This window comes from Protopterus annectens, chromosome 4.part0 (genome assembly GCF_019279795.1).
Source record: "Protopterus annectens isolate FY-2018-M chromosome 4.part0, PAN1.0, whole genome shotgun sequence".
In the NCBI taxonomy this organism is placed as follows: domain Eukaryota; kingdom Metazoa; phylum Chordata; order Ceratodontiformes; family Protopteridae; genus Protopterus; species Protopterus annectens.
This window is the reverse complement of record NC_056733.1, coordinates 1,462,207,695-1,462,224,565: the sequence shown is the minus strand read 5'-3', so window position 1 is coordinate 1,462,224,565 and position 16,871 is coordinate 1,462,207,695. Positions and strand designations below refer to the sequence as shown.

Below are 16,871 nucleotides of genomic sequence, written 5' to 3'. Positions count from 1 at the left end.
ACGCAGGAATTTCCTGCACAATTCCCTGATGGGGATGTGGAGGTAGGCATCTTTTAGGTCTGGGGTCACCAGCTAGGTATTTTTTGTTAGCATAGGCAACAGCTGCTGCAAAGTTAGCATTTTGAATCTGGGGACCACCAGGGAGGTGTTCAGAATTGATAGATCCAGGATGGGGTGCCAAGTGCCATCTTTTCTGGGAACAAGGAATAGTCTGGAATAAAAGCCTTTGCCTGTTTGATCTGAGAGAACAGGTTCTACTGCCCCCCTGGGATATGAGACGTTGGACCCATTTCAATGCCTCTGCTCACTGATTTGGAAGGCAAGTCTGGGTACACTCTTGGAACTGGGAGTTCACTGAAAGAGAATCTGTATCCTTGAAAAATGATCTTTAAGACCGATTGGTCCTTTGTTACAGAAAGCCAATTGTCTTTGAAGAGGGAGAGCCTTCCTCCTAGTTTTTGATGAGTGGAGGGAGGGGAGAAGGGGGAAGGGGGTCATTGTGAGTGTGTGCCAGAGAAGGCTGGCTTAGAATTCCCTGCCTTAGAGACGGAAATGGTCCACTGTTTGCTTCTCTGCTGGCCCTGGGATAGAGGTCTGGATGGCCTGTCCCTGCGGGGCTTACCTTGGCCCTGTCTGCTAGGTACAGGGAAGGCCCAGTACTTAAAGGGAATGTTCCTGCTGAACCTGGGAGGTTGAACATGAAAGAAATCTTTGACTGTTTGCACAGATTTAGCTTTGTCTTCCATCTTTTTAAATACCTCTTCTGCTTTTCCCCCCAAACAAGTGTTCCTTATCTAGGGGTGCATCAATAAATTTAGACTTCACATGATCAAGGAGAGGTTGTTCCTTCAGCCATGCATGTCTCCTAATAACAGATCCCGTCTCTGCTGCCCTGCTAGAGGCTTCTAGGGCATCATATCCACATTGTAATGTGTGCTTGGCCACTTAACAAGCAGAGTGCAGTAAACCTGCTAACTCTCTTGAATTGCCACAGTCAGGAAAAGTAGCAATCTTCTGTTTTAATAGTTCCAAAGTGTGTTGTTGATATTTTAACATATGAAACTGACAAGTGAGTGCTCTGACAGCTAAGGTTGCAGAGGTGTATACCTTTTTACCCTATCTGTCCAAAGCTCTAGAGTCCTTGGCAGAAGGAAGAGGATTCTTGGCAGAACTACTCTTGGCTCCTTTAGGTTCCTGTGTAATGACCTCCGGGTCTGCAGCAGGATTTCTGTACAGGTATTTGTGAGAATCCGGTACTCTGTAGTACCTGTCAGGTTTACTGGGAGCAGGAGGAAGGGCATCAGGGGCTAAGCTGGATTCATGAAAAAAGTACAGTTGTGTACACTTACCATAAATGTAGATGTGTAGTCACTGTTGCAGTCATTACATTTGGGTTATCTGCCTGCAGATAGCCCTCAGCCGGCCTGAGTTCCAGAGTCTTGGGATTCCTGCGTCAGAAGCTGTCTCTTCTTCCATGACGTCAAGTCTTCAGGGGTATAAAACATGCAGCCGACGCCATTACATCAGTTTTTCTTGCCCCAAGATGAAGCAATTATATGTTATGTTACACCTCCATCAAAAAGCAAATACACCAGAAAGCTTAAACACACCAAATAAGAAGGAAAGGTACAGCCAAGAGAAGTCAGGGGGCTGGAGAGAGGGTAACCAGGACTCTGACAGTGAATACACTCGAACATCTACATTTATGGTAAGTGTACACAACTGTACTATGTTCTTCGTGTTTCACTGTTGCAGTCATTACATTTGGGTTGATTCCCAAAGCTAAGGAAGGGAGGAGGAAGTCAGAGAGCATTAGGACCAGCTAATAAGCCCTGCAAGACTGCAGTGGCAAAACCAGCTCTGGATTTAGAAAAAAAAAGGCATGTGATAATGCTTGGTGAAGGTATGTACAGAGCTCCAGGTAGCAGCTTCTAAGATGTCCCTGGTAGGGACTCCTCTGAAGAAGGCTGTAGAGATAGATGCAGCTTTGGTGGAATGTGATCTTATCCCCTGTGAGGTAGGTTTTCCATGATGCTTATAGCAAAAATGAATGCAATGGGCTATCCATTTAGAAATGGTTTGCTTTGAAATGGCCTTCCCCTCTGCCCCTGCAGCAAAGCCAACTAGCAGCTGTTCAGATTTTCTGAGAGGCTTAGTCCTTTCCAAATAAAATCTAAGTTGTCTGTGCACGTCAAAAGAGTGCAGTATTTGTTCACCTTTGTTTTGTGGATTTGGGGAAAAGGTAGGCAAATGAATGGAATGATTTAGGGCCACACTAGACACCACCTTGGGCATAAAGGAAGGATTGGTCCTGAGGGAAAGCCTGTCTGCATGGAAGATCATGAATGGCTACACTGCCATGAGGGCCTGTAATTCAGACACTCTTCTTGCTGAAGTGATGGCTAGAAGGAAGGCTGTTTTCCAAGAAAGGAATTTCAACTCTGCAGTTGCAGCTGGTTCAAATGGAGGGAGAGTGAGCTTTTTCAGTACAAAGTTAAGGTCCTAGGCTGGAGTAGGGGGCTTGCCTGGGGGGGGGGGGTTTGGCCCCTCTGAGGAATTGCTTTAGCAAGGGGTGAGAGAAGAGGGGTGGTTCAGTATTATAATGTGCTGAAATGGCAGAGGTATGAATTTTAATTGACGAGAAGGACAGGCCCTTGTGGAACATTTCTGTTAAGTACTGAAGAATATGAGGTAAGCTGGGCATTGTTGTGCCCATACCCTGAGTCTGGCTCGAGTAACAGTAGCTTTTCCACTTTTCAGCATAAGATTTTCTAGTACTAGGCCTCTTTGCTTCCAGAATGACATCTAGCGTATACTTACTGAGGGATGCTACTGGGGACCTCAAGGAATTAGCAAGGCTGCAAGGTTCAGGGTTTGAAGCTGAGGGTGCAGAATCCGGCCCACCTACTGGGACAGCAGGGAAGGTGTCTGAGGAAGGTGCCATGGTTCCAACAATATCATACTGCGCAAGAGGGGGTACCAATACTGGCGTGGCCAGTTTGGTGCAATCAGTATAGTCCTTGGCTTGTCATTTTTGATCTTTAGCAGAACCTTCGAGTGGAGAGGCAGAGGGGGAAGGCATAAACCAAGAGGCTTTCCCAGGTAAAGGACAGGGCATCCACTTTCCAAGCTTGACTGTGGGGAGTCCTTGTGTAAAATTTGTCCAATTGGTAGTTTTGAGGGGAGACAAACAGGTCTATCTCTGGAGTCCTCCATTTGTTCCTCAAGAGGTTGAATATTTTTGGTTCCAGTTTCCATTCGTGTGGGTCCATGAGATTTCTGCTTCGGTCTGCCAGTGAATTTAGCTTGCCTGGCAGGAATTGAGCTTGTAGGTGCACTTGGTAGTTCAAGGCTATATTCCACAGAGCCATGGCTAGTCTGCAGAGAGGGTATGAGTGGGTTCCCCCCTCTTGTTTATGTACCACATAACTGTGTGTTGCCTGTCTTTACCAATAATTGTCCTGGAAGGATGTGGTCTTTGAAGGCTGTCAGGGAATTCTGTACAGCTAACATTTCTTTTTGGTTGATATGCAGGTGCATCTGACTCGGGTTCTATTTACCCTGAATGCACTACCCTGCCAAGTGAGTCCCCCATGCATAGTCTGATGCGTCTGCTGTTAGGGTTTGGGCGGCAGGGGGTAGAGTGAAATGGAGCCCCTTGTTGTGGTAGCAGGCCTCTGTCCACCAAAGGAACTCTGTCTTTATACAAGGAATGATAGGAATCATTGATTCCAGGTCCTGAGAATGTTGGTACCACAGGCTTTTTAGATACCATTGTAGTTTCCTCATATGCAGTCTTGCATATGGAATTAGTAGAATGCAAGAGGCCATGAACCACAGGAATTGCAGAATTTTCCTTGCAGACAGCTGGGTCTTTGTGGCCAGTAGTTTGAAGTAGGCTGTCAAATAAACTTGTTTCTCTGGAGTGAAGAAAGCCATCTGGGAAGTTGTGTTCAAGCTTGCTCTTAGGAATACAATCTATTGGCAGGGTACTAGGTGAGATTTCTTTTCGTTTATGGTGTACCCCAATGAGGTTAGAAACTTCTTTACGAATGCCAGATGTTTTAATAGCAAGCCCTGGCTTTCTGCCTGAATCAGACAATCGCCCAGGTATGGGAATACTGGAATATTTCTCTGCCTGCAAAATGCAATGGCTGGAGCTAGACACTTTGTGAATACCCTGGGCGCAGTAGATAAGCCAAAGGGAATTGCAGAGAACTGATAGTGCATAGAGCCTGCCCTGAAGCGTAGGTATTTTCTGCAAGATTCCCTTATTAGAATGTGCAGGTAAGCTTCCTTTAAGTCTAAGGTTGCCAACCAGGCATCTTTGCCTAGCATAGGAAGCAGCTGTTGAAGTGTTAGCATTTTGAATTTTGGGATTACCAAAAAGGTGTTTAGAATAGGGAGGTCCAGGACAGGATGCCAGAAGCTGTCTTTTCTGGGTACCAGGAAAAGTCTTGAATAAAAACCTTGTCCCCTTTCTTCTGCTGGGACAGGTTGAATAGTCCTGATACTTAGAAGAGAGAGAACCTGCTGTTGAGCCTGTGCCCACTGATTTGGGGGTACGTCCGGCCAACCGTTTGGGGTTGGTAGGGTGTGGAAGTGGAATCTGTATCCTTGGAAAACTATATTTAAAACCATTTTGTCCTGGGTTATGAGTTCCCAGTTTTTTGCATGCAGGGCGAGCTTTTCTCCTAAGGGAGCAGGCAATTGAGCAGGGCTTGGAAGGGTTAAGGTTAAATCATTGTGACATTTTTCCGTAGGGGGGTTTCTTACTACTTCCTGCTTTGGAAGTGGGAGCCCCCCACTGCTTAGGCCTGTGCGTAGCCTGAAACTGTAACCTAGGTGGTCTGCTGTTCCTGGGTTTGGACTGAGAAGGCCTGGAAAAGACTGGAAAGGACCAATTCTTTGAAGGCCAATGCCTACTAAATCTGGGAGGCTGTACTTGCAGGAAATCTTTAACAGTTTGCACAGATTTAGCTTTTTCCTCCATCCTTTTGAGGACTTCTTCTGCTTTATTGCCAAGCAGGCGGTCTTGGTTTAAGGGAGCATCCAGTAATTTAGCTTCAACATGATCTGGCAAGTTTTGCTCCTTAAGCCAAGCATGCCTTCTAAGTACAGACCCAGTGACAGCAGCCCTGCAAGATGCTTCTAAAGCATCAAAACCACATTGCAAAGTAGGTTTACCAACTTGTTCAGCAGAATGCATTACATCCTGTAATTCTTAGTGTTCAGCACAGTCAGGAATCAACATCATTTTCTGTTTAAGTAGTCCCATAATATGCTGCTGGTACTTGAACATGTGAAACTGGCAATTTAAAGGCCTAATGGCCAAAGTAGCAGAAGTGTATACCTTCTTACCCCATCTGCCCAAGGCTCTAAAATCTCTATCAAAAGGGGTAGGATTTTTGGCAGCAGTAGCCTTAATGCCCTTTGGACCTTGGGAAATGGTCTCTGGATCTGCAGTAGGATTATTGAAGAGGAACTTGTGAAAGTCAGGTACTCGAATGCCTGTCAGGTTTTCTGGGAGCTGGAGGTAAAGTGTCTGGGGACAGACTAGATTCCAAGAAAGCATCATCCACACTGTCCAGAACAGGAGGGATAGCTAAAGGTCTGTGTTGGGGAAGGAGTAAGAATTCCCTAAGCCTCTTTTTGGAGTCAGAGTAATCCTGGCCTTCCCAGCAGAAATGCTCCCTAAGAGTGTGCAAGATTTCACCAAAAGAAAAATCTTCTGGAGAGGAAGTAGAGGGAATGGATTCCTCTGCATCAGAACTCTCATAGGTAGATAAGGGCAAATCCTGGTAATCAGAAGAAAAGTACAATTTTGTACCTACCATAAATGTAGATGTTCGAGTGTATATACTGCTGCAGTCATCACACTTGGGTTATCCTGCCATCAGGCGGTCCCCGCAGTCGGCCGAATCCCAAAGTCTTGGTCTGGCGTCGGTTGTCGTTGCTTCTTCCCTGATGTCAGTGCGACAGGGGGATAAAAGAGGCAGCCAACGCCATTTTCTTCAGTTTTTCTTGCCTCAGATGTCAGGTGCCCCCAACTAGGAAGGCAATACAAATAACTATGCAAAAATACCTTAGTAGATAAACAATAGTACTAGCTGTTAGCAAATACACCATATAGGCATGCATCCAATAGATTGATGTACATGGAGTTATAACTAACACCCTGGTATGTAGAGGGGATGGTGGGAGGGTAACCTGGACTGCAGCAGTATACACACTCGAACATCTACATTTATGGTAGGTACAAAACTGTACTATGTTCATCGTGTTATACTGCTGCAGTCATCAACACTTGGGTTGAATCCCAAAGCTATGGATGGGTGGCTGGTACTAAACTGTGTTAGGTGAAGCTAGGATGCCCTGCAGAACTGCAGTGGCAAAACCAGCTCTGGTTTTTGAGTATAATGGAAGGTGGTAGTGCTTGGTAAAGATGTGCACTGAACTCCAAGTAGCTGCCTCCAGAATGTCCATGGTTGGAACCACCCCTGAGAAAGGCTGCTGAGGTTGCTGTAGCCCTGGTAGAATGGGACCTAATATTAACAGGCACTGCTTTCCCATGGTGCGAGTAGCAAAAGTGGATACAATGTGCTATCCATTTGGAGATGGTATGTTTTGAAACAGCCTTTCCTTGTGAACCTGCAGCATAGGATACAAAGAGTTGGTCAGTTTTTCTGAAGGTCTTTGTCTTATCCAAATAGTAACGTAGCTGTCTGTGAATGTCCAAAGAGTGAAGGAGTCTTTCTCCTTTATTCTGGGGGTTTGGATAAAAGGTGGGTAAATGAATGGTCTGATTTAAAGCCACACTGGATACTACCTTTGGCATAAAGGTAGGGTTAGTTCATAAAGAGACTCTGTCCTGATGGAAAATGATGAAAGGTTCCACTACCATAAGTGCCTGTAGCTCTGAGACCCTGCGTGCTGAGGTGATAGCCAGCAACAGAGCTGTTTTCCATGACAAGTATTGTAGTTCTGCTGAGAAGGCTGGTTCGAAAGGAGGCAGTGTTCATTTTTCTAAAACGAAGTTGAGGTCCCAAGCTGGCATTGGGGGTGTTCTGGGGGGTCTTATATTCTTAACCCCTCTGAGAAACTGCCTTAGTAAAGGGTGTGAGAATATGGGAGGATCTGTATTATACTGAGCTGAAATGGCTGAAGCATGGATCTTAATGGATGGGATAGAAAGGCCTTTGTGTAGCATCTCAGTTAAGCATTGCAGTATTTGAGGAATGTTTGGTATCCAAGAATTTTGGCCTTTCGCCTGGTTCCAAATCTTTTCCATTTGTCTGAGTAAGTTTTTCTGGTGCTGGGCCTCCTGGCCTCCAAAATGACATTCAGGACGTCCTTTGAGAGAAGTGTTGATTGATAACTCAAGGTATTCTCCATGCAGCTAAATTTAAAGTCCCGAGCTGACTGTGAAGGATCTGAGAGTTTTGCTGAGTCAACAGAAGTGGGAATTGAGGTAAGATCCATGGAGGGCTGTGAGTCAAGGTCCTTAGTAATGGGTACCAGTGCTGACGTGGCCAGTCCGGAGCAATGAGGATCATTTGAGGTCTCTCTGATCTGACTTTCAGTAATACCTTGGTCAAGAGAGGTAGTGGTGGGAAGGCATAGACTTGTCAATGCTGTCCAACTGAATGATAGGGCGTCCACTTTCCAGGCTAGGGAATGATAAGTCCTTGTGCAAAATTTCTGTAGTTGGCAATTCTTGGGGGAGGCAAATAGATCTATGTCTGGGCGTCCCCACCTTTGAGTTATCATTGAAAATACTTGTGGGTGTATAGTCTCCACTCGTGAGGATCTGCTAAATTTCTGCTTAATTCGTCTGCCAATATGTTTTCCTTTCCTGGCAGGAACTGTGCTTGCAGATGCACTTGGTAAGTCAATGCTGTGTTCCACAAGGTCATTGCCTGTCTGCATAAAGGGTAGGAGTGTGTTCCTCCCTGTTTGTTTATGTACCACATAACTGTGGTGTTGCCTGTCCTTATTAGTAGTTGTCCTGGATGCAAGAGGTCCTTGAAGGCTGCCAGTGCATTTTGCACAGCTAGCATCGCCTTTTGGTTGATGTGTAGATGCATTTGTTTTGCAGACCATTTGTCCTGTATGCACTGTCCTGCCATGTGTGCTCCCCAGGCTTAGTCTGAAGAATCTGTTGTCATAGTTTGGTTTGCTGGAGGCAAGACAAAAGGAAGACCCTTGTTTATTTGACATGCTTGAGCCCATCATAGGAACTCTTTTTGAAGGCAGGGAATGAGAAGTATACTTGTTTCGAGGCTGTGCCTGTGTTGAGTCCATACACTTTTCAGGTACCATTGTAATTTCCTCATATGCAGCTTTGCATGTGGAATTAGTTGAAAGCAGGATGCCATGAACCCCAATGCCTGCAAGATTTTCCTTGCAGTGAGCTGGGTAAAAGTTGTCATCTTTTTGAAGTATTGAGTCAGTTGTTTTTGTTTGTCTGGTGTGAGATAAGCTATCTGGGCCGTTGTATTTAAGCTGGCACCCAGGAATATTATGTCTTGTGAGGGTATTCGCTTTGACTTCTTTTTGTTTACTGTGTACCCTAGGCAACTTAGCAGCTTTGTTACAAATGCCAGACGCTGTAATAGAATGGCCTTGCTGTCCGCTTGGATCAGGCAGTCATCCAGATATGGATAAATTTGTATTCCTCGTTGTCTGCAGTATACAATTACTGATGCTAGGCATTTCGTAAATACTCTGGGCGCAGTAGATAAGCCAAAGGGCAATGTACAGAATTGATAAAGCGTTGTACCTGCCAAAAATCTGAGGTATCTTCTGCTATCTTGTCTGATAGGGACATGCAGGTATGCCTCTGAGGTCCAACGTTACCAGCCAAGACTCCTTGCCCAGCATGGGAAGAAGCTGCTGTAGTGTGAGCATTTTGAATTTGGGTACCTCCAGGTAAGTGTTTAGAATTGAGAGGTCTAAAATGGGTCTCCAGGCTTTGTCCTTTCTTGGTACTAGAAATAGTCTTGAGTAAAAACCTTGACCTTGCTCCTTTGTAGGTACCTTTTGAATTGCTTTCATATCCATGAGAGCTGAAATTTGCATTTGTGCCTTTGCCTATTGGTTTGGAGGCAGATTTGGCATGCCTCTCATCCGTGGTAAAGTGTGAAAATGAAATCTGTAGCCTCAGGTAATAATATCCAGAACCCATTTGTCCTTTGTTATGATGCGCCAATTTTGTGGAAATGGAGCCAGTTTTCCTCCCAAAGGTGCTGCCAGGGCAATTTTGCTTGGCAGGTGAAGAGGGAAGTCATTGTGTGTTTCCTGAAGGGTTGAGATCTTTCGTCTCCACCTCTGAGTTGTTGTATGCCATTGTCTAGGCCTGAAAGAACCTTGTGGCTGGCCTCTGCCCCTTGGGCGTCTGTACCTACCCCTTTGGGGTCTGTCTGATGCAGGAAAGGACCAGTTTTTTGATGGCCAGTTTCTGCTGAAACGAGGAGATTGTACCTGTAAAAAATAACTGTCTGCATAGATTTTGCCTTTTCTTCCATTTTCTTTAAAACTTCCTCTGCTTTGACACCAAATAACACATCTTTCTGCAATGGAGCATCCAATAACTTTGCTTTGACATGTTCTGGTAAGGCTTGCTCTTTTAGCCAAGCATGTCTACGTATTACAGATCCTGTGACAGCTGCTCTACATGAGGCTTCCAATTAATCAAAACCACACTGTAAGGTATGCTTTCCCACCTGTTCTGCTGCATGCAGCAAATCCTGCATCTCTTTGAAATCAGGTTGATCTGTCTGAGGGATAATTTTCTGCTTTAACTGTGCAATCAAGTACTGCTGGTATTTTAGCATGTGGAATTGGCAGTTTAAGGCCCTCATGGCCAAAGTGGCAGACGTATAAACTTTCTTCCCCCATCTTTCTAATGCTCTGGAATCTCTTTCAGAAGGTAGTGGATTCTTAGCAGTAGAGGCCTTAACCCCTTTGGGACCCTGGGAAATGGTTTTGGGGTCTGCAACAGGGCTTTTATATAGAAACTTATGAGAATCAGGAACTCAGTAGTATCTGTCTGGTTTAGCTGGTGCAGGAGGTAAGGAATCTGGGTTTAGACTAGATTCGGTGTAAACATCATCCAAAATGTCTAAAACTGGAGGAATTGATAGAGGTCTATGCTGTGGGAGAAGAAGAAACTCACGGAGTCTTTTCTTAGAGTCAGAGTAATCTTGGCCTTCCCAGTGGAAGTGTTCCCTCATGGTGTGTAAAGTTTCCCCAAAAGAGTAGTCTTCGGGGGGGGAGACAGAGGGAATGGACTCTTCAGCATCTGAGTCTTCATAAAGAGGGAAGGAATAATCCTGGTCCTCAGAGTTAGCTGAGGAAATGGATGCTTGGTCAGAGGAAGGATAATCTTCCTCCAGTCTAGGCCTTTTGTCAGGAGGGGGTTGTGAACCCCTGATAAGGGTAATTAAATCCTCAGCCATCTTAAGCATCTGTTTTTTAGGCATAGGGGCCTGTGGGGGGGACTGTGGACCCGGTTTCCTAACTTTTAAGGGGGCTTTAAGTTTAGCATAAGACTTAATAGAGAGAGTTGTCGGTCTGAAGACACCTTCAGAAACCGAAGGCCTGTCCAAAATCTCCAGATCACCGTCAGGGTTGGCGTCCGAGGGGTGAGATGGAACCGGCTCCTGAGGCCCAGGTGATTTGGTCTGGGAGGCTGTCAGAATTTCTAAATCTGCGGTAGTCAAGGGCTCCGTAGGTACCTCGCTGAAAACCGGAGAACCGGCGGCAGGCCTTGCTGAGGCCTCGGTATCTGGTCTTGGTTGCCTGTCCTTATCCTTGCGTTTTTTTAATCATTGCTGATGTCGGTTGCTCCGACGACATGCTATAATTAAATTTTCTGCCAAAATAATGTCAGATGAAATCTGCCCGACGCTTGATTGTACGTTTGTTGAACTAGCACAAAACCGACAATCAGAGACGTCGTGGTCTGGGCCTAGGCAAGGAATACAATAAGAATGAAAATCCTTATGAGGTATTTGCTTCCCACAAGAAATGCAATTATTAACTTTGTCTGACATCGGTCTGAGGCAAGAAGTTTCCCCAATGGGGTACTTAGCTTTAGAGAAGACTTCGGGCTGAAATTCGAATCGAAAATCTCAGGAGCTAGCCGACCGGCACTTGCGAACTGCTTCTGCTTCGGGCACCGCGCGGCAAGAAAGACTGGAGAAAATGGCGTTGGCTGCCTCTTTTATCCCCGTCGCACTGACGTCAGGGAAGAAGCGATGACAACCGACGCCGGGCCAAGACTTTGGGATTCGGCTGACGGCAGGATAACCCAAGTGTGATGACTGCAGCAGTATAACACGATGAACATCAGAAATATCAACATCCTGATTCTGATCAGAAGAATCAGAAGGAAAATCAGTTCTAGGTCTCTTAGAGGGGGAAGGCTGGCTTCCCCTAATTAAAGTAATAATGTCTTCAGCCATTCTAAGCATTTGTTTTTTTAGGCATACAGGCCTGAGCATGCGGTTTGGATGTCGGTTTTCTAGGCGTGGGTCAAGTTTTAGGCCTGGATGAAGAAGATGGTAACCTTTTAAAATTCAAGTCTGTAGGCCTGAATACACCCTTAGAAGCCGGTGCCTGCATAGCGGCTCCGGACCCATCCAAGGTAGACATACGCAGGTTCCATAGTCGAAGAAGCATCTCGCGGCATATCAGACTCCGAATGGGTCTCAATAGAGGCCTGCAAATCTGAGATAGCAGGTATCAGGGGCTGTGAAAGCACCTCACTGGCTTAACGGAAGCATCGCCTGCAGTTTTGGACCTATGCGGTCTGTCTCTGTCTTTATCCTTACGTTTTTTCGGAATATTGGTAGTGGGATGGCTTACCGAAGCCATTTCTTGGTAGTTATACCGAGTACCAAAATAATTTGCTGCAAAAATAGACCAACAACGAATAGTTCGGGAGATGAATAAGGCACAAAACCAACAGTGAGGGACGTCGTGGTCTGGGCCTAAGCAAGGAATGTAGTATGAATGAAAATCTCTATGAGGTATTTGCTTTCCGCAGGTAAGACAATAGTTAACTTTTACTGACGTTGGTTAAGAGCAAGAAAAAGGATCCCCAACGGGGTGCTTAGCTTTTTTGAAGACTTCAGTTCTGAAACTCGAAAACGAAAATTTCAGAAGTCTGCCAACTGGCACTTGCGAACTGCTTCTGCTTCGGGCACCAAGTGGCAAGAAAGACTGATGTAAAGGCGTTGGCTGCATGTTTTATACCCCTGATGACCTGACGTCATAGGATAAGAGACAGCTTCCGACGCAGGAATCCAAGACTCTGGTATTCAGGCTGGCTGAGGGCTACCTGCAGGCATTTAACCCAAATGTAATGACTGCAACAGTGAAACACGAAGATCATCATCATCCACCACTTCTGGGGGGTGGCCAGGGGTCTGTACTGGGGCAGGTCCAGAAACTCTCTAAGTCTTTTCTTAGACTGTGAGAAGTCCTGAGATTCCCACTGGAAATGTCCCCTGAGGCAGTGAAGGGTTTACCCAAAGGAAAGGTCCTCTGGAGGGAAGGCAGAAGGGATGGATTCCTCTGCACCTGAATCCTCATAAGTAGTTAAGGGATGGTGTTCCTCTTCAAAAACTGAATAGTCAGATTCCTCAGATCCCTGTTCTGTCAATTTCTGGAAAAGGGTGCCTTATCCTTTTAGATGCCATGGCCTGACTAGCCCGGTTAAGGGAGATGAGATCCTCCGCCGCTTTAAGCATTTGTGCTTGGGGTGGTGGAGCAGTAGCAAGATGGTGGCTAGAAGCAAATTTCCTAGGAGTGGCCTGGCTTCTAGGTATGAGAGAAATCCGCCGGTCTGAGAGAAACAGTAGTCGGATAAGAAGACGTTTTTTTTGCCTAGATTTGGTAGTGCAAAAGGCCTCCTTGGAAGCCGGTGCCTACGTTGCGGCTCCGGACACAAACGAGGTAGAGACAGCCAAAGGCTCAGAAGACGAAGATGATTCCTGCGGCATACTAGACTCCAAAAAGGTCTCGGTAGAGGCCTGCATAGATATCAAATCGGGCATCAGGGGTTGCAAAAGCGCCTCACTGAATTCCGAAGAACTGATGACCTGCTTAGCGGTAGCGTTATTGGAAGGCTTAGCCTTGTGTGGTCTGTCTCTAGCTTTATCTCTACATTTTTTTCAGAATGTCCACAGATTGTTGGCTGATGGACACCATATCGGAATATGAAGACTGAACACGAAAATAACTGTCTACAAAAAGAGTTCTATGGTAAATGGTTCTCGCATTAAAGAGGGCACAGAACTGGCAATGGGGGGGGGGGGGGACGTCATGGTCTGGGCATAAACAAGTGATATAGTAAAAATGGAAGTCTCTGTGTGGGATCTGCTTTCCACAGGCGAGACAATTGTTAACTTTTTCGGGCATTGGTTAGCGCAAGAAAAAAGGATTCCCAACTGGGTACTTAGCTTTAGACATTTTCGGCTGAAGTTTAACTTCTGGTAACGACCAACCGGCACTCGTGCAAATTGCTTCTGCTATGGGCTCCACGGCAAGAAAGACTGATGAAATGACGTTGACTGCCTTGCTTTATAGCACTGACAACCTGACATCAGACTACAGGTGACTGCAGCCGACGCAAGAAAACATTGACTCTGGTATTCAGGCTGGTCAAGGGCTACCACAGCAGGGATAACCCACAAGTGATGACTGTAACACTGAAACATGAAGAGCATCTGGTTGTGGTTGAAGAAACATTAATAATATCAGGCAAGAGAAATGGAGCTGAAAGTGTTATAAGCTCTGAAGAATCTGGGCAATTACCTGATCAGAAAAAGCTCCATCATAGTTAGGAACATTCTTTGGCCAGTGATTAACACTGGTAAGACTACTTGAAGAGAAGCTGAAGTGAGAACAAGTTGGTGTTTAGTCTGGGTGAGGGTTAGGTTCGGTGGTAGTGGTGCTCCCAGACTGATTACAGGAAAAGATAAGCAAATGTCTAAGCAACAGCAGCTAGTGATATATTAAGTGGCAATAAAATGCAAGGGGTAACTTGACCATTAATCTCCTTCAAGAAGCTGACTTTGGAACTACCCTGCAATACGGTCTGCTACAGTCTAAGAAACACTGACATAACTTTGTGAGATGTTTGCAATAATGTCCGATTTTGCCAATACTCAAAATAGAAGGGTGCATGACTGTTCTATGATTTGTATTCAGGAATTGACTGTTGGTTCCACAGGCCTTTTTGATGGCGCAAGTCAGCCATATAGTAAGCATGTCTTTTCATTTTTCTCAAAATGGAATGAAAGCGTTTGGTTAACTGATTCCCAATATGAAGCATCTTCAAGTAAGCCTAGAAGACTGAAGATGCAACCCATCACAACTAGAATAGCGTTGGCTGAGGTTTGGTAACCTTGCAGTCAATGTGGGGGGCAAGAATATATATATATATATATATATATATATATATATATATATATATATATATATATATATATATATATATATATATATATATATATATATATATATATATGTATATATATATATATATATATATATATATATATATATATATATATATATATGTATATATATATATGTATATATATATGTATATATGTATGTATATATATATATATATATGTATATATATATATATATATATGTATATGTATATATATATATATATGTATATATATATATATATATATATATATATATATATATATATATATATATATATATATGTATATATATATATATATATATATGTATATATATATATATATATGTGTATATATATATATATATATATGTATATATATATATATATGTATACACATATATATATATAGGGAGAGAGAGACAGAATGTGCTGCATACTGTCCATTTGGTCTTACAGAATTGGTGAAATGGTTTCCCTTTGGGACTTCAGTCAATGAAGTGGGTGGGGAGCATACCCCTCACTTCACTAAGTTATTTTGAACCTGTCCCATGGAATGTATTTGAAAGGTTAAGGATCATTGGAAAAAAATCAACTACATAAACCATATTTGGTCAAATAGATCTTGATGAGTTCAAAATCAGACTATACTAGATCCACAGCATGGATGATGTTTTTATTGTAGAGAAACTGAATGTTTATAACACAGCCTACAGACATTTTGGAAATCAACTGCTTTGATAGAGCTCTAACCTGTTAACGCCAACTTGGTAAGTAGTGAAAACTGCTTCAATTTTCACTAATGAAAAGATAAAGACAGTTCCTGCTTCTTGTGGGAAAAAGGGATGCATACAACATGCAGTTGCATCTAACAATTTAAGTCATAAATCACACAAATGCAGGATTTTTATGGATAGCTTGAAAGGGTCTGCATACTTTTGTCTAGTTCTTTAACAATTTGTTTTAAGGCAAGATTAGTAAATCAGATGATTTTTTTCCAAGAAAAAAACTTCAAAACATTTTGGCTCTTGTCATTAAGATGCATTCAAAGAGTAAACATTTTCCTAACTGGCATTTATGAACATTACACACTGCAGGCCACCTGTCTCATCTGCAGCAAGTTTTACCTTGAAAAATTCACCTTCCTTTCCAATAAGTATCATCCAAATTCAGCAATGTCACATCATTTGTCACAGCTGCTCTGCTGCTCACTGCAATAATCAATCTATGCATTTAATATTAATGTACAACATGCACAACTTAACTCTGAATGTCTAATTAAGCATAATTACAAATAAGAAAATAACTGACAGTTTACACAGCATCAGATAGTAGACAGTCTTGTTTCTTTAGTCTTCATGCAGTCGCAACATTCATCCCCATCATGGGAATACATACATTGTACAAGTCCAGGCACTGCATCCTTGACAGTGTTGTCAGCATCTGCTGGAGGTGTAGTGAGATTATATCAAAAAACACCATGTATTTGCAAGACTAGAAACAACTGCAAACTGGAATTTTCAGCATGCTGGCTTGCTCAACTTACCTTGATATGTTTATAAGGTACCGGTCTCTTGTCATTCTTTTTGCTTTCCTGCAACTGCCGCACCTCCTTCAAAGCCTTCAGGTCTTTAAATCGGGCAGCTGCCTCCTGCAAGGCTAAATGAGAGCTGGAGTTAGTATGGAGCATTGTGGCATTAAATGGACTGCCATATTATTTTATTTATGTTGGTTTCTTAAATGAGATAGTACAACTGGGCTGACAGTCCCTTTCACTGTAGGCCACGTGAGAAAAGAACCAGAAAAATATTACATGTACAGAGACTGTTGATAAATGATAGAATGCAAGTCAAAATTCAGGAACAAAGCAAAAGTACAAAGAAACTCAAGTTTAACCATTATGCAAATAAAACATAACTCTACAAAAGGAAATAATTTTACACACACAATGTAAATAAAACTCAGAAATAAAGCCAAATAAATGCCAGTTTAAGCATTACATAAAACAAATTTTGTACATTGATTTATGGTTAAATTTCAGTTGGAGATGGTGAAAACTGCAGTATAAGAATAAGGACAGCTCATAAATCAAACATATGCAAGGATTGGGGGCTTGCATGATGGTTAAGGTGTTACAAAAAGGGTTTTTCTAAGATAAGGTGCAGGGTTATTGTTAGTGTCCACCTTACAAATAAGTGTTAACCCTACACCTTACTTTAGAAAAATCTTTTCCATAAGTAACAGCATACCTCTCAACTGTCCAGACTGTCACAGAATGTCCAGACTTTTGACTCGTATTTTTGGTCGGTTTCTAATACAATTTGCAGTTTTCTGGCATATCATTGAGGACTGATGTCAGAAAATAATGGCAGACATCTGAGTTTCAGACTTCATATCCTTCAGAAATTTCATGCCAATACAA

At 43.4% G+C, this 16,871-nt stretch overlaps 1 protein-coding gene across 6 annotated transcripts in view; it reads right to left on the bottom strand.

The window, feature by feature from the left end:
- NSD1 (nuclear receptor binding SET domain protein 1) overlaps nt 1–16,871 on the bottom strand; it is a 1,335,896-nt gene that overhangs the window by 429,303 nt on the left and 889,722 nt on the right. For all 6 annotated transcript variants that reach the window (XM_044069301.1, XM_044069302.1, XM_044069304.1 and 3 more), the window contains one exon: nt 15,996–16,108. In XM_044069301.1, the coding sequence (XP_043925236.1) occupies nt 15,996–16,108 (113 nt within the window). The remainder of the gene's footprint in view (nt 1–15,995; nt 16,109–16,871) is intronic.